Source organism: Lepidochelys kempii, chromosome 12 (genome assembly GCF_965140285.1).
Source record: "Lepidochelys kempii isolate rLepKem1 chromosome 12, rLepKem1.hap1, whole genome shotgun sequence".
NCBI lineage: Eukaryota > Metazoa > Chordata > Testudines > Cheloniidae > Lepidochelys > Lepidochelys kempii.
Window position 1 is genome coordinate 19,068,256 of NC_136391.1, and position 25,537 is coordinate 19,093,792.

Below are 25,537 nucleotides of genomic sequence, written 5' to 3' on the forward strand. Positions count from 1 at the left end.
GACAAGGCCCCGCTCCCTCCTCATGCCCAGGCCACCTGCCAGTGGCTTAGCACAAGCAACTTTAAGGTTGGTAACTATGACAACAACCTTGCAGAACCTGTCTCTGTGTGTGTACGAATGAAAGTGTGAATAAATATGAAACTGAATGGAATGTTATAGCTATAACTAACTGCTTACTATGATTCTTTCTGTATACACAATAAATGTGGCATTTTGCCTTATTCCCTTTAATAAGATCCTGCTTGTTTTTATTTTATTGGTATAACACTCTGATGATGGTTGCTATTCTATTACTATGTGATCTATGCATGACTTCTCCTGTCAGAACCCTGCCTGTTCTTATCATAGCCTTAAATCTACTGCTTTCTTTAGTTTGGGCAGCGGTTCTCAAACTGTGGGTTGGGACCCTAAAGCGGGCCGCAACCCCATTTTAATGTGGTTGCCAGGGCTGTCATTAAACTTGCTGGGGCTCGGGGCTGAAGATGAAGTGCAAGCCCCACCACCTAGGGCTGAAGCCCTCAAGTTTCAGCACCCCCCAAGGCGGGGGGGGGGCGCTCAGGCTTTGGCACCCCTTTGGGGTCTTTTAGTATTTTTTTGTTGTCAGAAGGGGGTCGCGATGCAATGAAGTTTGAGAAACCCTGGTCTAGGGTAAAATGTGTAAGTATTTTACTTGGGACAGACAACAATCAAATGCCCCCTCCAGCTTTCACCGACTTACGTCTCTCTTTTTTGGCAGTCTCAACATATGACTACTTTTCCACTTGTTTGGTACTTTTCCTTCTTCCCATATCATCTGTAAGAAGCCTAACAAAATGTCTAAAATGTTCTTTGAGTTTGCCTTAAGGACTTCTATTAGGATGTTGTCCAGACCCAGTGCCTTTCCACTTTTTAACCGATTTACTGCCCTCTCTTCTTCTACTCTAATGATAGGTCCTAATTCCACATGCAGATCTTCTTCCTCTAAATTGGGGTGTTGATAACTAGTTCCCCATTCAGTAGTTGACTAAAATACTACCTCCATATATTTAACTTAAACAAAAAATTATCTCTTATGTTCCCATACGCTGTAACTGTGCTGATTTTCCTGCCTCTAGCTAGCACAGCAGTGGCAGAAAAATCAGTAAACCCTATTGCATTGTATATGAACATGATGGAGAGAAATAATTGTTTAAAAGCTTTTCTATTACACTAATCATTATCATCTAAGCACTTCACAAACAATGGATTTCTCTTCATAACAACATTGTGAATTCAGAACACAGTATAGATAGGCAAGGCCTTTTTTCTTAGTTCTGTTTGTTCTAATTTCCTTGGAATGTATCATTTTATATTCAAAAACTTAAATGGGAGAAAATTGGTAAGAATTAAAAATAAAGGGAGGCAGACAGGGGGAATGTTGCCAACTACTCATAGGGGATGAGGAGAGAGGGGTGCCCAGAACTCATGGGCTGAGGAGAAGGGGTATTAACCAGGTGGCAGTTGAGAAAGCCTTCTGTTCCCTACAGCAGTTGGGCTGTCTTAGCTGCCAGGACCCAGCTTCCTGTCCATCTTGCTCCCCTCCCGCAGAGAGGAAGCGGACATGGCTGCACAAAAGGGTCAGAAGGCATGTGGAAGGCTGCACCCCATGAGTACTGGCACCTTCCTGGCCAAAGTACCCTGCTGACTTCCACACAGCCCCAAACATGCCGCTTCTATGATGAGCTGCATGCCATTTTAGGGGGTTCAGCCACCACTACCCCAGCCGTGTTGTTTGACTCCTTCAATGGAGATGGAGGCAACATGGAAGCAGGTTTTGGGGACGAAGAAGATGATGATGACGACGAGGAGGTTGTAGATAGCTCACAGCAAGCAAGCAGAGAAACCGCTTTTCCCGACAGCCAGGAACTGTTTCTCACCCTGGACCTGGAGCCAGTACCCCCCGAACCCACCCAAGGCTGCCTCCTGGACCCGGCAGGTGGAGAAGGGACCTCCGGTGAGTGTACCTTTTAAAATACTATACATGGTTTAAAAGCAAGCATGTAAAAGGATTACTTTGCCTCGGCATTGGCGCCTCTCCTGGATGTACTCACAAAGCCTTTGCAAAAGGTTTCTGGGGAGGGCAGCCTTATTGCGTCCTTCATGGTAGGACACTTTACCACTCCAGTCCAGTAACACTTACTCGGAATCATTGTACAAAGTATTGCAGTGTATGTTTGCTGGCGTTCAAACAACATCCGTTCTTTATCTCTCTGTGTTATCCTCAGGAGAGTGAGATATCATTCGTGGTCTCCTGGTTGAAATAGGGTGCTTTTCTTCCGGGGACATTCAGAGGAGCCCGTTCCTGCTGAGCTGTTTGCCTGCGGCTGAACAGAAATGTTCCCCACTGTTAGCCACGGGGAGGGAGGAGGGTTGAGGGGGTAGCCACGCGGTGGGGGGGGGAGGCAAAATGCGACCTTGTAACGAAAGCACATGTGCTATGTATGTAATGTTAACAGCAAGGTTTACCCTGAAAGACTGTAGCCACTGTTTTATAAAATGTGTCTTTTTAAATACCACTGTCCCTTTTTTTTTTCCCTCCACCAGCTGCATGTGTTTCAATGATCACAGGATCTTTTCCTTCCCAGAGGCTAGTGAAGATTAGAAAGAAAAAAAAACGCACTCGTGATGAAATGTTCTCTGAGCTCATGCTGTCCTCCCACACTGACAGAGCACAGACGAATGCATGGAGGCAAATAATGTCAGAGTGCAGGAAAGCACAAAATGACCGGGAGGAGAGGTGGCAGGCTGAAGAGAGTAAGTGGCGGGCTGAAGACAAGGCTGAAGCTCAAATGTGGCGGCAGCGTGATGAGTGGAGGCAGGATTCAATGCTGAGGCTGCTGGAGGACCAAACCAGTATGCTCCAGTGTATGGTTGAGCTGCAGCAAAGGCAGCTGGAGCACAGACTGCCACTACAGCCCCTGTGTAACCAGCCGCCCTCCTCCCCAAGTTCCATAGCCTCCACACCCAGACGCCCAAGAACTCGGTGGGGGGGGCCACCGGCCAACCAGCCACTCTGCCACAGAGGATTGCCCAAAAAAAAGAAGGCTGGCATTCAATAAATTTTAAAGTTGTAAACTTTTAAAGTGCTGTGTGGCATTTTCCTTCCCTCCTCCACCACCGCTCCTGGGCTACCTTGGTAGTCGTCCCCCTATTTGTGTGACGAATGAATAAAGAATGCATGAATGTGAAGCAACAATGACTTTATTGCCTCTGCAAGCAATGATTAAAGGGAGGAGGAGAGGGTGGTTAGCTTGCAGGGAAGTAGAGTGAACCAAGGGGCGGGGGGTTTCATCAAGGAGAAACAAATAGAACTTTCACACCGTAGCCTGGTCAGTCATAAAACTGGTTTTCAAAGCTTCTCTGATGCGTACCGCGCCCTCCTGTGCTCTTCTAACCACCCTGGTGTCTGGCTGCGCGTAACCAGCAGCCAGGCGATTTGCCTCAACCTCCCACCCCGCCATAAACGTCTCCCCCTTACTCTCACAGAGATTGTGGAGCACACAGCAAGCAGTAATAACAGTGGGAATATTAGTTTCGCTGAGGTCTAAGCGAGTCAGTAAACTGCGCCAGCGCGCCTTTAAACGTCCAAATGCACATTCTACCACCATTCTGCACTTGCTCAGCCTGTAGTTGAACAGCTCCTGACTACTGTCCAGGCTGCCTGTGTACGGCTTCATGAGCCATGGCATTAAGGGGTAGGCTGGGTCCCCAAGGATACATATAGGCATTTCAACATCCCCAACAGTTATTTTCTGGTCTGGGAATAAAGTCCCTTCCTGCAGCTTTTGAAACAGACTAGAGTTCCTGAAGATGCGAGCGTCATGTACCTTTCCCGGCCATCCCACGTTGATGTTGGTGAAATGTCCCTTGTGATCCACTAGAGCTTGCAGCACTATTGAAAAGTACCCCTTGCTGTTTATGTACTCGCCGGCTTGGTGCTCCGGTGCCAAGATAGGGATATGGGTTCCGTCTATGGCCCCACCACAGTTAGAGAATCCCATTGCAGCAAAGCCATCCACTGTGACCTGCACATTTCCCAGGGTCACTACCCTTGATATCAGCAGATCTTTGATTGCGTGAGCTACTTGCATCACAGCAGCCCCAACAGTAGATTTGTCCACTCCAAATTGATTCCCAGCTGACCGATAGCTGTCTGGCGTTGCAAGCTTCCACAGGGCTATCGCCGCTCGCTTCTCAACTGTGAGGGCTGCTCTCATCTTGGTATTCATGTGCTTCAGGGCAGGGGAAAGCAAGTCACAAAGTTCCATGAAAGTGCCCTTACGCATGCAAAAGTTTTGCAGCCACTGGGAATCGTCCCAGACCTGCAACACTATGCGGTCCCACCAGTCTGTGCTTGTTTCCCGAGCCCAGAATCGGCGTTCCACAGCATGAACCTGCCCCATTAGCACCATGATGCATGCATTGGCAGGGCCCATGCTTTCAGAGAAATCTGTGTCCATGTCCTGATCACTCATGTGACCACGCCGACGTCACCTCCTCGCCCGGTATCGCTCTGCCAGGTTCCGGTGCTGCATATACTGCTGGATAATGCGTGTGGTGTTTAATGTGCTCCTAATTGCCAAAGTGAGCTGAGCGACCTCCATGCTTGCCTTGGTATGGTGTCCGCACAGAAAAAAGGCATGGAACAATTGTCTGCCGTTGCTCTGATGGAGGGAGGGGCGACTGATGACATGGCTTACAGGGTTGGCTTCAGGGAGTTAAAATCAACAAAAGGGGTGGCTTTACATCAAGGAGTATTTCAGGCAGGACTTCACGGAGGGTTCCAATAAGAAATGGTGCACCTAAGTTATTGTTCTTATTGGAACAAGGAGGTTAGTCTGGCGTCTGATTGATACATGGCTAGATTTACCTCACTGCACCTTCTCTGTGAGTGACTGCAGTGTGACCTAGAGGAATGAGTCCCCTAGATTGGGGAGGGAGGGTAGTAAATGAGTACAAAACAAATCTGGTCTATTTCTTGTTTTGATCCACTCCATCTATCTTTTACATCTTTGGCTGGCAGCAGACGGTGCAGAAGGACTGCATGCCATCCACATCTCATGGCTGCTCGGCAGAAGATGATGCAGTAGGACTGCTAGAAATCCATATTGCCTGCCTGCTCACCATAAGACAGTTCAATAGGACTGACTGCAGGACTAAAGGGAATGACTTGATCAAGTCACTCCAAATTTAGTCCCTGCGCCCATGTCTGCCCAGGCGCTCCTGGCCGATGTGGAGCTGTTCCAGGAGGCACTCTAGACAGCTGCATTCCACAGGGCCCTGGGATGGAACCCGGAGTAGAGGGCGGGCCCAGGTTCCCCCCCAAACCTCCCAACTCCTGGTCAGACACAGGAGGAGTTGACCTGGACTGTGGGTTCACGAAAATGGCAAAACTGAGGGCTGCCATGAAGCTCCAAGGCGAGCAAATCCACCAATAAGCGCAAGACCCACCAAGGTAGAGGAGGAACTTTGTCACACTATCTAGTCAATCCTTCATCTTTTTCATGATTTATGAAACCCCAAATGATTCAGGAACCAGAATCCTAGGGGATTCTGATCTGCTGGGTCATTTCTCTCTGTTGGTTCCTTGAGCTAAGTTGCCCAGGGAAAGAGAGTAAGGTTCTCTCATTGGTGAGTCTACACTACCACTCATCACTGAAAAAGTTATCAACTCCTATTTCCAATCATTCCTCCCTCCCCCATTTTTCCCTTAACTAAAAACCAACAAAATAGCACGCAAAAAACATCCAATTTGAGAGACTAAGTATATAAATTTGAGAAATGGCCTGGCATTGATCAGACCCTCTTCACCACTGATGTTTTTGTCATTTTTAGTACTCAGAGGAAATCAAATTAGTAACAGCAATCAGGAGGGCTTGGATTGTTATAGCTAGAGCAGTGGGGTAATTTTAGGGAAAGAGTTGCAGCACCATGGAAAGGAAGGAGGCAGAGATGGGTTACAGGAGAAACTGCAGGAAGCAGGAGGAAGAAGAAACTGGAGAGGTGGGCCGTCTCAGAGTTTGTACAACTGAAGAGTTGCAGCAAAACTGGGGCACTCCACTTTATTGATAACAGCTTTTGACAACTCAAGGTGAAAGGATTAGCAGTTTTTGCAGAGAATATTCATTTATATTAGACCTAGTTTCTAGCAGTGGTTTAACGTTCTTCATGAACATTAGCTTATAGTAGCAGCTGTGGATGTATTTACAATGCAAAAATTAGCTCTGAAGAACAGCTTTGCCACCACCATTCATCTCCAAGTGGACTACTGCAAAATACCAGGTTCACTATAATATGACATATAGTAACCATTCCACATGCATGATCAGGGAGAAGTAGGCATCTTTCAGTCTTGAGAGACAATGGGTATGTGTTCCTGAAAGGTAAAGAATCTACTCAGTTGGTTTTATGGCAGCGGCGAACGTGGCTGAAGAGACCCACTTGAGAGAGACAAGCTGCATCTGTCACATTTAAAAGGTGATAATTTGACCCTTTGGGCTTTGCCTTCTGCAAGCTTTTTTCTCCTCTGCTAAGCTGGACTGCTTCATCTCGTAACTCCAGAGACTTTTGTTAAGCTCTTGTTTCCAAAGGCTGAAGTCTTGAGTGTGAGCGTCCCATTTGTCCACATCCACGTCCATTTCTTTGAGGTCTCACTTGCACACATCCTTGAAACAATTCTGGGCATCCTATGCTTCTTTTTCTAGATGCCAATTCACTGTAGAGGGGGTCCTTTGGGATGCGCCCATCATTCATTTGGCACACATGCCCAAGAGAGCGGAGGCATCTCTGAGGTGTGTTTGCATGCTGGCCCATTTGAGCACCTTGGTGTTGGTGACTCTGTCCCTCCAGGAGATTCCAAAGATTCAATGAAGGCAACTCTTAGGAAAGCTGTTGAGCCTCTTTTCCTGATGAGAGCGTAGGTCCATGTCTTGCTCCCATACAAAAGCGTGCCGATAACACATGTACAATACACACAGATTTTGTATGTTTTGTCAGTTTATTGTTTTGCCATACCCTTGTTCAGTCTAGACATTATTGTTGTCCCTTTTCCAATGCGGCTGCTGAGTTCTGTTTCAAGTGAAAGGTTGACTGCGATAGTGGATTCCAGGTGTGTGAACTCATTCACCACTTCAAGTTCATAGCTGTTGATCTTGATGGAGGGTGCTTCCTCAATTCCTGGGCACATTATGTTAGCCTTTTTTGGCTTTTAGTAAGCCTGAAGTCTTGGCAGGCTTTGGAAAAACTGTCCACCAGGCTTTGACGATGAGCTTCATTTTGGATTGTCACAGCTGCATCATCAAAGAGGCGGTGTTGGATAAGGACCTCCCGAGTCTTGAAAGATTGAACAGCTTTCCATCAGAGCTTGTGTGAAAGTAGATTCCCCCAGTTGAGGAATCAAAAGCTTGTTTCAGTAGCAGAGAGAAGAAGATCCCAAACACGGTTGGAGCAAGAATACAGCCTTGTTAACTCTGCTACGAAGCTGGAAAGCCTCAGACATTGTGCCGTTGTATTGGACTGTGCCATACATGTTTTCGTGAAAGGATTGAATCATGCGTAAGAGCCTGGGGGGCATCCAATCTTTTCTAGAAGCTCGAATAGTTCACTTCTACTGACAAAGTCAAAAGCCTTTCTGAGATCGATAAAGGCTATGTAGAGGGGCTTTTTTGTTCTCTGCACTTCTCTTGTAGTGGTCTCAGTGAGAAGATCATGTCAATAGTAGACCTTTCATATCTGAAGCCACACTGTGATTCAGGATAGATTCTGTCTGCAAGCATTTGAGAAGAATTAGTGGTGCCATAAAAAAAAATCAGAATAGTCAGGGCAGACTAATAATTTAAGCTTAATTTTAAAGTAAAATGCCCTTTTCAGTTTGACAGTAACATGCAGATTACTTAGGCTGAAAGCCTTCCCTTCCCCAGCTATGGAAGCCTACAATGTGGTGACATAGATACACTCATCAAGAAGCACCTTCCATGAAGAAGCAGTGTACTTTGTCAGCACTGAATAAACATATAAGGTCATTAATCATAGTTATATGCGGCTGTCCATTATGGTTGTGAAAGAATGGTGAAAGATGTAAAGATTACAAGAGCCTATGGAACATTCTGCACCCTTGTGTTTAGAATACTAAGGAAAAGCAAGCAGCCACACAGAAAAAAGAGATTGCTGTCAACCCACATGGTCATGGAGCAATTCCTCATCTCAGATGTGTTGATCTAACAAAGTCAGTGCCAAAAGGCTCATACAAAAATTAGGAATTGTTCGTGGTAACCTTACATATTCAAAAATCAATCATGTATAGAACAAGCAATTGTAAAGGATATGCATGTAGCATGGATGAGTGAAAAATAACACCGCTGTTATTTCAGCTTTTTATGCAGCTACTGTGATCAATTTCATTCATTTGCATGAAAACTAGCTACCAAACAATTACATGCTGATTTCTTTGCTAAGGATTCCAAGATAGAAGGACTAATATAATTATTTTTGCAATTGGCATTGCTCAAACTCAGTGTCATTTTTAGCTACTATTGACAATAAGTCTTGTGAACAATTATTTTCACCTTGCAAAGAGACTTGCGTACAACAAACATCTCCTAAGATGACAGCTTGGTGAACATCGGGCATTTGTCAGCACCTTTAACCATAGCAGCCCTGTTTCAGTACCATTCTCCGAGAAATGAAAGATGACAGCAAAACCTGTAGCATGCAGTCCTCGGCAAGAACAAGCAGAGAGAATACTAAAATTTAAACAACTTTAAACCTTATCAAACCTCATCCAAGAAGGAAACATAGACCCTGCAATCCTACTTTCAGGACAAGGTTAAAAGGAATCCCAGAAATCTTCTTGGTGCTTTTTTAACATGAAAGAAAATGATCAAGAGGAATATGGAGAGGAAAATTTAATTTATTTAGCTATTTAATTCAGAACCACTTGAGCATTTTATTAAATGCTTTGGCCTCATTTTTAAGTTGTTTAACCAAATAATTAGTTTGATCAGAAATATTGCAACATGCACCATTAGGTTTTTTAGATTTTTTTTGCTGGCTTGCTTTCCATGCTTACTTGGAACTTTAAATATTTTGGAAGTTACTGTGTTCTACTACATGTTTTGTGATAAAAATGCAACAAATAGAAAATGATCACAACCTCTGTTTTATGTGAGTTTGACTAACCTTACTATTAATCACAAGGAAACAAAACCCATTAAACCTGTATCTAAAATTGTTAAACTTTTCAGCCCTTCCATCTGCTAACAGAGCTAACGCATTCATCTCTGAGGGGGAAAAATAGCAGTGATGAATTACTTCACTGCACTCAATGTACAATACACATGCTACACAAATTAACTTTCTAAATGAGAAAGAAATGAAACCCACAAAAATGGGCCCAATGGAGGCTTGACTTTCAGAAAAATGTGTCCTGTATTGTGATAAAGGTTCTCTTGGCTTTAGGTGAAAGAAAACTATTAGATATTTAATAGCAGAGTAATATTTAAACAAAAAAGAAATTTTGGTTGAGGCATAAATATAAGAAGAAAAAACAGGGAAACATTTCACAAGTGAATAAGGAATTAAGGTTTCCCCCCCTTTAAAAATGCAGTATCCTACAAAATACATTATCTAATAGTGGAAACTGTTAAGCTGCATTTAAGTTAATTAGGGAAAGGAATTTAAAGCTGCATTTTATATACCTGCTTGTAATGGGACAATTTTGTACCTTACCACTAAATTCATCTTCTCATAGCATAAAAATATCCGCCAATAATTTCTGTCAGGTCATGTAGTAATGTCAGAGACAGCTCTTTTACACTACCACCAGGAAGGTTGGAGATAAAAGTACAATCAAGAAAATGATCCCAGGCTCTTAAGATATGAACTGAAATGTTATTATTGACCATTCACATTACTCCACTCTGCAGGATTATGTATTCTATTTGAAAGTTAATTTATAGGTTAGAAAAAAGTCGCACTTTAATACATTACCCAATTCACCAACGCAAGCTATTGAGAATTAGCTAGGAGTAACAGTAGAAGACAAAGGAAAAAAGAGAAAAAGAAAAAGAAGAAAAAGAAGAAAGGAAAAGTAAGTTACAAATTTCAGAGTGGTAGCTGTGTTAGTCTGTGTCAGCAGAAAGAACGAGGAGTACTTGTGGCACTTTAGAGACTAACAAATTTATTTGAGCATAAGCTTTCGTGGGCTAAAGCCCATATGAATTTGTTAGTCTCTAAGGTGCCACAAGCACACCTTGTTCTTTAAGTTACGAATGGCAGCCTAGAGGTCTTCAACCATGCATTATTTGCTAATATATGCATATCAGTCATATAGAACTTGGTAATGGAATCAAAGGTAATTTCATGACTGCAGATTGTTTCTATCCATGACACTGCCCTAGATCCAATGAAGAAGATGGATACAGAAAAGTCTCTCTCAGATATTGATAGCATTCTGTAATTGCCATCCAAATGCCCTTCTGAAATCCAAATAATAGTGCCAAACCATTGTAAAATAGCAAAAAGATGTAAACTAATCTGATTCAGGTGGTGAGATAAGCATATATTGAGACTGAATTGTAGCAGTGTCCTGATAAGTACTTTATCATGGAAAAATGCAGCACTTTGACTGACAAAGCACCCAACTTCATCATCCTGTGTGTAGAGATTCACAAGCAGGAAGGCTACTTCAATAGTGACAAGGAACCATTCTTCATCCCATGGCAACTGCAGAGGGGGATAACTGTGTTTATAATATCATATAGACCCCAGCCAGATAAGCCAATCTTAGTCTGGCTGTGGGTGGGTCTCATGAATCTAGAGATTCATGGCTAAAACGTCAGGCTCTGTTCCTATAACATATTCACAGGACACTGAATACTGCTGGAAGCCTCAAAGAGTTGAAACGTAGGTCTTTGAGTGAAACTGAAGAATGAAGAGTATGGAATCTTGACATGAAAAAGATGTGTGGGGTTGCCACCAGTGCTGTGGTGAAGCTTGAAGAATTAGCCATTGTAGAAGAAAGATCAGTAGCACAGAGGACGCATAGCAAGTCCAGGATGGCACCATTTAGCAAAGCCTGTTTACTGCTGCTGTATTTTCCTTCCAGTGTCAAGCAATATCTTGCTGAAACAGACATATCAACTATCAGTCAGGCATGGCAAGGCCACCTGCAGAACAGAGTGTGCTTAAGCTGATTCCAGTGAGCTGAAAGTTAGTAGTCTAATGAGACCATGAACACCAAAATGGCTTGTAGTCCTTGGTGAGGAGACAGTTCAGCTGGCAAAGCCTGACAATCACAGATTCACAGAGAAAGAGGAAAAAGGAAAAGGCAGGGAGTTAGACAGAATGTTCTGTCTCAGTGGAGACCCTCCATTCTGCTAAACTGAACTGCAATGGAAAAAATGTATAGGCCACATCCCTGACTGGTGTAAATTAGCTTTTTGACATATGGGTCAAAAACAAGATATTAACATAATTAGTAAAACTTTAGTAATCAAGCAACTCAATTGCATATATGATTTTAGCATTTAATGTAGTCTGCAGCACAAAGAACCTAATTCTTGTGCCAAGGAAACCTGATTTCCATGGTACACTTACGTTAAATCATGAAGCAAATTAGAAATTCGCAAAAGTGTTAACCAATTATAAAATGATACCAGAAGATATAAAAGTAAACCTAAAAATACAACAAACAAATACTGTCAAATACTTGCTCTATGGAGGCATCATATACAAATGTTGTCCCAGACCTTTCTAATTTGGGTTGCAGAGAGGAAAAACTACCCAGAATGTAAGTGCTGTGTAAAAACTAAAAAAACAATGCCCACACTTAACATGGACACCTTCCCTTTCAGAGATCTGACCTGCTCATTCCTGGAATATGAGATGACAGTGGCAGATTTTAGCAGCCCATACATCAGCCATAAGCAAAGAAAAGTTAAAAAGTACACAATTAACAGGTGGTAACCAGTGAGGAGAAGCGAACATTCTTGAAAAATAGGAAAATACTTAGAAAAATGCACTTTTTGTTTTTGTAACATTGAAGAAATTTAATATAAAACAGCTGAAAAACACGCATTTATAATCAGAAATTAAAGGAGAAAAAAGCCCTGTTTTGGGCACTACAAAATAAATAAGAAAAATAAAGTTCTTCCTTTTTTTTGCTTACTCCCCACTTTATGACAATGATGAGGAAAGAAAAAGGCCTTTCAACTGTATTTTCTCACAAAACAGACTAATAGTGCTCAGTTGATATGCACTAAGTAAATGCTGATTAATGGACTCAGACAACAGTGGACTCCACATTCCAACCTTAAGAATGGGAATGTCTCATGTACAGGGAACCAATCTCTTCTACACTATCACTTGTCCTTGAGATTGCATAAATAAAGGCAAACCTTTATTAGGTGATAACACAAGGAAAGCAATGTAATATGTCAGGCTAAATAAATACACAGTTTTAGACAAGATTTTGTCTTCCCGTGTAAACACACAAACTGTTCAACAACTACTACTTATAACCATTTCACTGGGATGTGGTTAAGTAGCAGTGAGCACAAAGAAGAGGTAGGATTCCTAGATGATCGTGTACATTCTCTCCCATCCTATTCCGCCCAAAATACCAAGGTTATCTGGTGTCAACTTTCTAATACACCAGAGGAAGTTTAAAAATAAAATATTTAGATTTTAAATTACACATTTTGACTGCATAAGTGTGGCAAATATTTTCTAACTAAACACAGCATCATGGCCAACAGGCCAAACAACAATTAACTGCCTGAAATTTTATATACATGAATATGGTGTACTGCTTAAAGTTTGGTTTAGGGTGATGTTTACAACTGGACACCTATTAGCAGCCAATTCTGGTTCATGTTAATACGAGTACAACTCACTATACTCCTAAAGTTCTAAGTTGGGTCTTCTGTGTTTGATTAAAGACATTATATAATTGTACGAAGCACATACTAACACATCCATTTGAAGGAAGCCAGAAACACCTCCAAGCTGATTTATATCAGCAATTCTGGAAAGAATGTGCTGTAACTCAAGAGAAGTGACTGATTAAAGACTTAATTTGAGAACAGTGTGAAATAAGTGAGAGTCATGAAATAAAACTTAAGCTCTGGGGAAGAGCACTTTGTGCTCAGACTAAAACTATAACAGCTTGTGATCTATTTGTGTCCCTTTCAAGCTCAAAAACCAACACACTTGTCTGATGTAACTATATTACTTTTATTTAAATAAAATGGTTTAAAACTTCTACTAAAAATACTGAATATAATTCACCCACATGTATATTATCATTAACTTGAAATAAGTTCCATCTTCATGTATCCGAGTGAGTGATTCCCACTGTCTCCCACTAAACCTCTGTTATACAGTTTGTGAGGTCATCCCTGGCTAGGGTTGCAAAGCCTCCAGGATTGTCCTGGAGTCCCCAGGAATTAAAGATTAATCTTTAATTACAGATTAAGGCATGTGATGAAACCTCCAGGAATACGTCCAACCAAAATTGACAATCTTATCCCTGACATGTTCTTATCAAAGCTTATTGAACACTTTTACCTCTTGTTTACAGGCTCCACTCAGCCATGTCATACTGTGCAAAATCTCCCAATTTACAGGCAAGGAAGGCCACGTGGAAGGGATGTTGCCCTACTATGATATCCTTTTTTCTTTAAACATATTACAAAACTTCTCTACATTTCCTGGTTTTTGAATTTTTTATTTTTTTTATTTTTCGTGCATTAGAGCTGCTGTTTCTAACATTCTTATTTGACCCATTTCCAAAGTAGGAAAAAATTTCACTGTAATAACTGATGCTTCACTTGTGGTATACAAAAATTTGATTTTTTTTTAATGCATGTAACTTGAAGATCTGTTAGGGAATGGGGCAAAAAGTGATGCAAAAAAGAGAACATCCAGGTATTAACTTGTTTTCAAGCCACTGAAAAGGGAGACAGAAGAGGATAAAATAACTATCCCAGAAGAAACTGGTAGATCACTCATTCTTATGGTTCCCATTCAGTTCTAAAAGTTTTAAAATTTATATCAGATCATATTAAAATGCACTTGTGTAGCTGTGCCATTTTACCACCTATTGGTTATATATTCAGCTTATCTTTAATACGGCAATCATTAAAAAATAAGTGGCTTTTTGATGCATCTCTAGATGACAAATTACCTAATTGTAGGAAGAAACTCACTCAATTTTATGGTTAATAAACTAAGTAAAAGCCAACAGAAAACTTCAACATGCATAACTAATTAATGTCAGAATTCAGTTAATACCTCATCTGTATTGTAGATAATCTGCAGTCCTGAAGATATCATCTCAACCAGGTAGAGCAGGAACAGTGACACAGCATTTATCTGAGGTGAAGAAAAGGATAAAAAAAGTATACTTTACTTTTATGGGGTCAAAGTAGACCAGTTGAATTTCAAAACAAAAATGTGATGTTAGACAGAGAAAAGGGGGCTTTTCTACTATGACGTGGCTAGGTTCTTAAGAAATTTCATCCATTGTAGTATTACACATGTAATGTAAGTGTACTGATGTGGAACACTTGATCAAGAGAACTGCAGCAAGCACTGTTGTAAACAACTGCTTCTACAACATTTGTTTTTAAAGCTTTCCTTGAAAACTATGATATTTAAACATTTTTGCTTGGGAATACTGTTTTGACCCAAAGGCAATTATTTCACAGTCACCTGTGACAAGCCATTGCAAATTTATGTAAACAACAAAGTTATTGGAAAGTGGAGCACTAGAAGATGCAAACTTAAACAGTAGTCTGCCTATCTGGAAAACAGACCATTTAAGTCCTAACAAACAAAGCATTAATGCAACCACCTGGAGAGAAGTATTAATTTTAATCAACTGTTCAGCATATGATTAAATTACATTTATGAAAAAATTAGTTGTTTTGTTCTGTTAACCTAATAGTCTATTAGTGATTGTTATCAACTGCCTTAGCATTCACACGAGTACCATTACACCAGGATATCAGAAGAAACATCAATGAAGCAAAAACAATATCATGATATACCACTCTTGTATAATATAGGATTCATATAATTTTGATGCTTCAGAGACTAAATTAGTGACATCAGTAACTTGCTTTAAGAAATTAATACAAGCCTTAACTTCAGTGTGTGGGATTTACAGAAATAGTCTGGACCCAAACCATGACCTTCCTTGAATTATTTTTTTAACACATGCTGAAGAATATCCTCCAAATTCTAAACCTTTTAAGATTCTATTGTTTTCAGGCCACTGACTAGGGTGACAGAACTGGATAGCAGAACTAGAGCGTAACTATTTCAGAAAAAGACTGGTAGATCTCTCTCTCTTACACTTCCCAAATATTTCCAAAAGTTATAAAGATTTATATCAGATCATATTAACTACATTCTTTGTAGCTTGAATATTTTATCAATTTTATTTTATGTTTTACATTTTAAGGTTCCATCACAATCTATTGCTCCCATGTTGTAACATAATTTAAAGGGAACCGAACACAGTCACAATGGACTGGGAAAGAGGATGAGGACAAAGAGGCCGTAGTGATTTTGCAACATGCCCCTTCCCATCTTTTCACCCCTCAATCTTACAGAAGCCCCTGTACTTCCACTACATGATGCTGACGTGCCACACTGTGGAAGAGACTTGCTGGAGGTACGAGGGAGGGCTGCTCTTTTCCATGGCATTGTTCCCTTGCAAATTGACAAGGATTTTATCACAAAATATTACACTGAGCTTAGTCAGGATTATATCCCACATCCCCATTTTGTTGTGTATGTGGCTTTCATGACAGCCACCAGCTAGAGAAGCTGCATCAGCTCAAGTCCAGAAGGAGTAGCACTGCTGTGAGGAAGAGATGCTTAGAATATCAGGCCACTGCAATTTCCCCATGCTGTGCATGTTCAGCAGGTTTCATTCAGCAGCAGATTGGGTCATAACACTCCATCCATGAAACGATGTGCAGGAAACTGTCTTTAACAGAGCTTTCTGACTCTGAAATGGGTATATTTTATAAAGGGAATAACTTGGCCATATTGGCACCAAGAAATTAAATAATTCCCAGTATAACAACCACACTTGATTAACTACACAATATTTTGTGCTTTGGTTCTAGCTCTGCTGTTTCAGAAGCAGCATCACTGTTCTTAGAGCTGTGCCAGCGTGTTCTCTTATAAATAAGGATGCTAACGAACACAAATGAAATGAATTTGGTGTCAGTTACATAGGAAACATCACGGTTATACAGTGGAGGGCAAATCAATATCTGGCAAATGGAAAAGGACAAAAAAAAGTAGAATTTATATTTTCCAATCTTAGAAGAGAGCATCACAGACAATAGAGAATAACAAATTAAAAACAAATAAAACAATTGTTAATTAAAACTTCTCAGCTTTCTGGAAAATGTGGCTGGGAACATTAACAAAAATACAGTATCCAATATAAGATTATTGCAATCCCTCAATTTATTGATAATACAGTATGGGCAGAAACTATTTTTTATGCTGGGGTTATTTATTGAAAATCACTTTCTTTCTCAAAACAATTTTTTTTTTTACAGTTGCATTGATATCTTCTGCACAAGATATACAGCTTGAAGTCAGATTTCAAAACAGCTTGATCCTTTCAATACAAGTTACAGCAGACATCTCAATTTATAAATTCTGTAAATTTTATCAAACTATAAAGAAACATCCATCATGAAAAAGCATTAGATTCAATAGTAATATTACATAAAGGCACCCAATTCTGCAATCACATTTAAGAGAACTGTTTGCTATTTTTACCTGAAGATGGCCATATGCCTCATGGGAGAAGACTTCATCTCCACTATGTGCACTGAAAACAGAATGAAGGCATTTGGATGGCCTGGGGTCTTGCTTAAACTGCTGAACCTAGAGGCAAATTTTCAAAAAATGAAATAAATTGATTATAAATACACTCCCTCTCCCCAAAAAAACAAGTTCACCATGTGTGATAGGTATTTTAAGGTGTCATGCAAGTGTCAATCTATTGCTGAATTAACACTGAATAAAGATTTATGTGAATTAGCACCGAATAACAAAGTTTTATTTTTATATTATATTATATATTATATATATATATTATATATTATATATATATATTATATTATATTTTATATTATATATATATATTATATATAGTTTATATTATTTTTTTTTAAATGATAGAATTGTTCAGTTTGAATGTGGCTTCTTTCTACATGTAATTTCATTCCATACACTGGTTTCATAATCAAGGAGTTTCTCTACTGTGAACACAAGTAGATTGCTACATAGAGATTTAGTCATTTCCATCTCCTTTCTGGTGCTACTTGCTAAGCAGTCACACGATATCGACTATGAGGACAACATTTCAGACAGTGGTTTCTGCTACATTCCATTTGTTCGGTTATTCTGTAGACTGAAAAAAAGTTTTCTTTATGCACATTTCCCCCTCTGGGTGAAGGATCTTATTCCATGCTTTCACTGTATGATTTAATTGCATCCATATTAACTTTCATTTTTGGGGTCTTCACACTTTTTTTTTTTTTTTTTTTACACACAAGCTTGCCCTTCCTTGAAATATGCCTAGGATTTTCTTAATTTCTTTCTTTAAAAAAGTAATTCCATAAAGCAGTGGTTCCCAAACTTGTTCCGCTGCTGGTGCAGGGAAAGCCCCTGTCTGGCCGGTTTGTTTACCTGCCGCGTCCGCAGGTTCGGCTGATCGCGGCTCCCAGTGGCCGCGGTTCGCTGCTCCAGGCCAATGGGAGCTGCTGGAAGCAGCACGGGCCGAGGGACGTACTGGCCGCTGCTTCCAGCAGCTCCCATTGGCCTGGAGCAGCGAACCGCGGCCTCTGGGAGCCGCGATCGGCCGAACCTGCGGATGCGGCAAGCAAACAAACAGGCCCAGCCTGCCAGGGGCTTTCCCTGCACAAGCGGCGGAACAAGTTTGGGAACCACTGACAAAGATTTAATTGATGATGTGCTTTTTTTAGCTGGGATCATTACCTCCTGCATTTTTAACATAAGGGATGATAAAGAGTAATTGTGTCACCTCAAAGAATCAATCTTTACTAGCCAAGATACACCGGTGCATCACTACCAGAAGAAGATGCTTAAAATAGATAGATAATTTAAAAAAACTCTTTTGCAAAAGGAAGTCAGTGAAAAACACACAAGCACACACAAATTCTTATAGAGTTCTTTACTTGCACAGCAGCAGGAAACTTACTTCTTTTTTTTACACCTAAGGTCTTACACATACTTTTCTGGTTGCTTCAGTCTAAGGTGCCTGGATTATATCAAAATGTATCTTTTTCATTCAACACTGATCAAAAGTATGCAGATCTTACCGACTTAACTAAATAACAGCTTCAACTGACATTTTGGTGCTTTGTCATTTTCCTTCAGTACATACAGGAACACAACATGAGAATTTAAATATAATCGCTATGCAAAGGAATAGCAAGTACCAAATGATTAAAGATACTCAAAAGAAATTGCATAACTGTGCTTTGAGATCTGAAGCTGTTAAAAAGACTAATTTAAAATTTAAGCAAAAAACAAACTCTATAAATTTAAGAGATTAGTGGGGCATGGTGTCTGGGAACAAAATGCAACACCATGGAAATAGTATAGAATAAGAGAAAACATCCAGCATTTCTTATCCTGATTGGAAACGACAAAAACAAAGATCTGTGTAATCACTTCTCTAGTCTAAATTACGTACAGAATACTAAGCATCTGGTTTATCCTTACTTAGGGTACGTCCTCACTACCCACCGGCTCGCCGGGTAGTGATCGATCCCCAAATTGACACCTGTATTCCACCTCGGCAGGAGGAGTAAGCAGAGTTAACGGGGGAGCTGCCACGGTCGACTCGCTGCCGTTAGGACGGCCAGGTAACTCGAACTAAGATACTTCAACTTCAGCTATGCAAACAGTGTAGCGGAAGTTGCATATCTTAGTTCGAACCCCGTCCCTGTAGTGTAGCCCAGGCATTTTTTTAAAAGTACATCATAGCAGCTATTGGCTAAACAAACTGCAGGGCTAAAGAGCTCATTTTATTGCAAACAAAGTTGTAGCAAGCTATGCAAAAATATACTGGAGCATATCACACTCATTCTGAATTCATGGGTTTGAAATGTACTCACAGAATCAAATTTTATTTCATAGCTCCTTTTTCTGCAACAGCACTGTGATAATCAGGGCTCAGACACGCAAAGGTGAGAACAGGGAGTCTGAATCCCAAAGAATAAGCAAATGAATCAACTGATTTTATACATTGCTGTTGTGTATAAAAATATGTCAAATAAGTTATTTTATGGAAGCTTTTAATGTGCTGAATTTGACAGTCATTATGATTGATATACATATATATATATACATACATACATACACACACACACACACACACACACATATACATATACACACACATACAGATTATGATTATCAATGTAAAAATGTAGAAAACTGTAAATGTAGCTGATGCAACTATAGCATCACCTCACAACACGGTAAGGAAGCAATCACACAGGGAGGGCACCTCTGAAGGCAGTTGTTTACACAAACCCAGCTTCAAGTACCCATCCAATGTCCAAATCAGGAAAAGACTATGATGAACCATTAGAGTTAATGGAAAGACACTGAGGCAACAGGGAATTCCCCCGACTCTGAAAAACCATGAGTCACCATGCCAGGAAAGAAAAAAGCCTTTCAAAAGCAGTCTATCCAGAAACTGAGGAGCAGCCTCCAAATCAGAAGCCACCCCATGAAAAACTGGATCCCTCTTTATGACACAGGGTACACTGGGAAACTGTTCAGAGGCAATAGGTAACTCATATATAGAAAAGGGAATTAATCTAATATAGAAATGTGAAGCCCGAGGTTGCATCTCTATGTTTATTTTCTGTATAACCTGTATATGTTTGTTTCTCCTTAATATTTCATCTTTGAATCTGTGATTTTTATATCAAATACATTTCTTGCTAATTTTTATCCCAGCTAGGGCTCTGGTGTGCCAACTGTGTGGAGTATGTCCCCCAAAATGAACTGATAACTGGGGGCTGTTTTTATACCTTTGAGGTGATGAACTGGTGGGGGAAATTCTGAGCGTCTGGCAGTTTAAAACTCAATGTAGATGGATTTGCAGAGACTCAGGACTGGAAGACCTGTTGGGATCACACTGCAAGGAGTAACTAGGATGGTAGAAGGCAGGATGAGACCTTTAAGCTTATGTGCTGGCTTCTAGTGTCACGATTCTGAGCCACAGAGCATAACATTAAGGCACCCAAAGTTACAAGATAGGCGGTGACAGAACCCTTTACTGGTCTGGGTGATCCCCAAAACATAGAATCACAGGAAGGGACCTCAAGAGGTCATCTAGTCCAGTCCCCTGCACTCATGGCAGAACTAAGTATTATCTAGACCAGTGGTCACCAACCTGTTGACCACAATCGACTGGTCGATCCTGGGGACTCTCCCAGTCAATCGCAATCTCCGGCCGCGGCAGACCCCGGAAGCGGTCAGTTTCTCCTTGCACTGCTCCTGCCTGGAAGCACCTCCCTCACAGCTCCCATTGGCCAGGAATGGGGAACTGTGGCCAATGGGCGCTTTGGGGGTGGCAGAGAGAGGCAGCACACATAGCCACGTGCCCCCCAACTTCCCCAAAGGGCTGCAGGGGCACATTGGCCCCTTTCTGGAGCAACATGGGGCCAGGGCACACAGGGAGCCTGCCTTAGCCTTGCTGCGCCACTGACCGGGAGATGCCCGAGATAAGTGCCGCCTGGTGGGAGACCACACCCCAACGCTCAGCCCTGAGCACCCTCCTGGAGCCAGCACTCCATACCCTCTCCTGCACCCTGAATCCCCTCCTGCATTCCAAGCCCTGCCCCAATACATCCTCCTGCAGCCCAACCCCCTGCTCCAGCCCTGAGCCCCCCACAGAGCCAGCAACCTGCACCCACTCCTGCACCCCAACACTCTGCCCCAGACTGGAGTCCCCTCCTGCACCCAAACATCCTCCCAGAGCTTGCACCCCTCGCCCCCTCCTGCACCACAACCCCCTGCCCCAGGCAAAGCCCAGAGCAACCTCCCACACTGCGAACCCCTTGGCCCCAGCCCAGAGCCTGCACGCCCTCCCAAAACCCTGCCCCAGCCTGCTGAAAGTGAGTGAGGGTGGGGAGAGCGAGCGACGGGTGTGAGAGAGTGTGTGTGTGTGTGTGTGTGTATATATAACGGGTGGGACTTTGGGGAAGGGATGGGGTAGATCCTGGGTTGCCCTTAATTCAAAAACTGATCTTGGGTGTAAAAAGGTTGGAGACTACTGATCTAGACCATTCCTGACAGGTGTTTGTCTAACCTGCTCTTAAAAATCTCCAATAATGGAGCATCACAAGCATCAATGCTTCTTACGTACATCTTTGAAACCAAAACAGAAAGTACATTATCCTTCACTCCCAATACCACTTAGCTAGTTTCTTTTCTGAAGGAAAGAAGCAAAATATTTTCGAGTAGTTATGATGTGGTTAGGATGGCATGGAGTGAATTGGATGTGTGTTTGTAAAAAGCTATAAGACTGGAAAAGAAAGAAAGGAACCAAAAGATAGAATGGAAAGTGAAAGAAAGAAGGGCCTAAAGAGACTGCAAAAAACAAAGATTTTTTTCATTAGTGTTCTCAAACTAACATAGAAAAGATTTTAAAAAACATTACATGGTGCATGGGTATAAACTATGGGCCAGAAGCTTGGCTATTGTCATTTGGCTTCAGTGGAGCTATGTGTATTTTTATTAGAATGTGGGTACAGCTCCTGATCTGATCTACATTCAGAATCAAGAGAAGGAACAGAATTAAAACAGAAGTAAGCAAAGAGTAGAGGAGACAAAAGGGCTTGAAAACAAAAGTCTAGATTGAAGCTGTGTAGGGAAAATAAGAATGACAGGATGAGGAGGAGGAAGAAATTTACATGACTGCTTTGAAAAATCTCAGTTTAAAGGATTTAGACACCAAACTCCCATTAAAATTCAATGAGAATTGGGCACCTAAGCCGGTTAAGTGCTTTGGAAAATACCAGCCAGAGAGAAAGATTTGTAAAGTGCAGCAGGAGGACAGCAGACAAGTAAGAAAGAAGCATGGTGGTGCCGCATAACTTCCTTTTGCTTCCCCTTTTGTTGTAACATACACACTCCATTATTTCACAAAACTACTAACCTATTTTGGATTGTCAGGTAACTGCGAGGAAGACACAGCATCCCGGGAAAATAAAAATAAAAAACAAACTCACAGGGAAGGGCAAGTGAGGAGCATTCCCATGTCCAAAGCAGAATGTCCAATAGAAGATCACATTCCATAATTCTTCAAGCAGTACAGCAATACAGTACAATGAACAGTTGGTGCCATAACCACAATTATTGCCTCTAGAAGGTCTACCTTCTACAGCATCGCAACACCATTCTTACACTTCTTGTTCTATCAACAAGCCAAATTTATCACAGTACATATTCCAGATGCAACACAGCCTATGAATGAGGAATGGAATTCATATGCTGAACAACTGCATAAAACAATTTACTTAATATGTATTTGTATGTGTGTAGACTACGGTGAGTATATCAGTATATTACAGAGATACTTCAGGTTATAGTTCGCCTTTCCAATCACAGAAGAGGAAGACAATCAATGTAATTAGCAAGCCACAAACAATATTATATACTGATTTCAAGTGTGGTCATTTTTGGCATACATACTCATGTTTTTCCTAGTATAAATTTCTCAACTGTAAAAGTACAGTATATGTTTGTAGTTAATTCCAATTGGAATTATGTGTCTAATGGCATCTCACATTGCTTCTGCTACTCCATTGCTTAAATAGAGCACCACACGTAGTAACCAAGGTAACAAATAACAGCCAGTATATAAATAACATTAAATCAATGCTTATTTACTGTTTATTATTCACATCCCCCTCTGATTCTTTCTTCATAACAAACTCCTGTGTGTTAAGGAGAGAAATATGCAGCATTTAAAAACATAAAAAACTTAAAGCAGCAGATTTTAACTTTAGAAGCAACTACAGAAAAATCCATCTCTCTTCCATCTTTATCCCCACATCATCTCACATGTGGCCAAACACAGCTCTTTAGAAATGAACACGAAATAGAAGTTACATGAAATAAAAGGGATACATAAATTCCTGGTTTTTTAAAAAAAAGTCTCCATTCATAAAGTTCAAATCTCACTCTCTTGGGGATACCTGCTCATAAGTAATCCTACATGAATTCTCTCTCTTACAACAGTTTCCCATCACCTTGTCAAATCAACCCACGCAGAAAGGATGGGTACTTTATTTTAACCTGACAATGTTAATAAGAATTTGACATTGAACAATTTAAAAATAAACTCATAAATTTCAGACAGAACATCTTTTAAATAGCATGCCTTACATTTAATTCGCAAAAGTTAAATTTTAAAAAATGCTTTAAGGGTCTGTTCAAGTAAGAGACAGTGGACAGATCCAAGCCGATACTGATCAAACATGTTCATGATTCCCACTTGGTCACACTCCTGTTTATTACTTCACCTTCAAAAAAAAAAAAAAAAAAAGCAACAACTGCATGGAAGCCTCCCAACTGCTTTACTCTTTTCTGGGACTTGTAGAGAAGTATGTTGTGCCTTTCACTGCTCAATGGCCCCATATTGGGAAATGAAGGGCTCCCATCCTGCAGCCCTACACAGAAAACTGAAAAGGGAAAAAAATGGGTCTCCCTGCCCCCAGGTTTCAGTTGCCACCTGGGGTCTCGGTAGGGTTCCAGGGAGTGGAAGTGTCTCATCATCTTCAGGCTCCTATTGTTCCCTCAGCATTGTACAGAGTCTAGAGTTTGAAAAAAAGGGCTCACTAAGCTGCACCTCTGTTCCTGCTGCTTCCTACTCCATGCAGGGGCTAGGAAAAGAGGTCATCCCTTTGACCCGGAACACAGAAAAAGCAACAACCCTACTGTTGTATTACTAATGAATACCTTCCCACAGATCTCAGAGAACAGAGTGTATGTAAGGTCCCACAAAGCAGTACATGACAGTGATGTCATTATATGGGAGAGTACAAGACACTAAGCACAACAGGCCATCAAACAAAACAGTGAAATTGACTATGTATTAAGCACAGTCAAATGCCCAAAGTAAACAAAATGGAAAAGAAAGGATTTTCTTCTTTATTCTTTTTCTGTTATACTCATATTACAGGTTACTTGGAATAAGTAAGTACAAGTTTTCAGACAAACGTTATTTTCAAGTTGACAGAGTCCCTTTAACTCATCCACTCTCTTTGGCTACCTTACCCCCTACATCATACACAGCCACACACAGAGCCAAAGCCCCACCACTAACAGCGTATTATGTGAGAAAATGTAATTACACAGCATTCTGAAATTTCAAGATATTCCCTAGGAACCTTAACTATGGATGGGGGAAAAAACCCAGTTATAATCCCAGAATATTCAGGGTCTGCTAACAGGGAGATCATGGGATGAGTATGTTCATGGTGCTCCTCTAGTACCTATTTATTACAATGTAAAACTAAGCCACAAAGAGATAGAGAAGTGATGACCAGTATACTCCATGATCTGCCTGACCAATTGACCAAGAAAGTTCCAGCATCACTTCAACAGCAGAGGTACCTTGCTCTTAACATCCGAAATTCAGTGGCAAGGAAGTACCACCTGTTGTTGAAAGCTCCTTTTCTCCACGTTTCTGAAGTCAGGAAAGGAAGGAGCTCCCGATAATCCCACATCCTTCCATAGAAAATCACTAAGCCAGTGGCCTGATTTTGAAACCTTCTGAGCACTCTCAGTTCTCAATGATTTCAGTGGTAGTCGCTGGTGTTCAGCTGTTCTGAACATCAGGCCATAAATGCTGAAAACATCACTCATTGTTATGACCGATACATTAATAACGAGTCCTGCCAGAAGCTTGCTTAGAATGTTTTTCATAGGACCACTATACTAACTATATCACAAACTATTAACATTTTAGTTAGATGGCTGCCAGTCATAGGCTCCAATTTGAATAGTAATTTTAAAAAGATAATTTTGAAATATATTCCATCATTTATACACAGGGTGAAGTTCTTCTTACCTTTCACATTTTCACATGGCTAGGCCCAGAAAATCAGAGCAGTCCTTTCTTAGCTGGACTACACTGTAGTATTATGTTGCCTTTTTAATTTTATCTATATTTGGAAAATGTTACAGCTTATAGTTAAATTAGTCCTTTAGAATTAAGTGAGTGCTTGTGTCCACACTGCAGTGTTTTTACCTTATCAGCCTGGCGCATACAGCAGTAGAGAATTCCTCGCATACATTTTATGGCAGTATGTTCCAGCTCATGTGTCCTTCCCTTGTCATCATCAATGCGCCTGAGTGAGAGAGATAACCCATGAAACAAACTGCAAATGCATTAGGAAAAAAGTTAAAGGTAGTAGTGCTTTTGATAATTAAG

The 25,537-nt window shown here is 41.0% G+C and overlaps 1 protein-coding gene across 6 annotated transcripts in view; it reads right to left on the bottom strand.

Annotated features, from left to right (window-relative positions):
- Nucleotides 1-25,537, bottom strand: part of PHKB (phosphorylase kinase regulatory subunit beta) — a 209,795-nt gene that overhangs the window by 129,798 nt on the left and 54,460 nt on the right. For 5 of the 6 annotated variants that reach the window (XM_073307739.2, XM_073307737.2, XM_073307738.2 and 2 more), the window contains 3 exons: nucleotides 25,355-25,454; nucleotides 16,828-16,935; nucleotides 14,311-14,391 (listed from right to left, as the gene is read on the bottom strand). In XM_073307739.2, the coding sequence (XP_073163840.1) occupies nucleotides 14,311-14,391; nucleotides 16,828-16,935; nucleotides 25,355-25,454 (289 nt within the window). Of the gene's footprint in view, nucleotides 1-14,310; nucleotides 14,392-16,827; nucleotides 16,936-25,354; nucleotides 25,455-25,537 lie in introns of those variants that run through there. The other variant, XM_073307741.1, reaches the window with a different exon arrangement.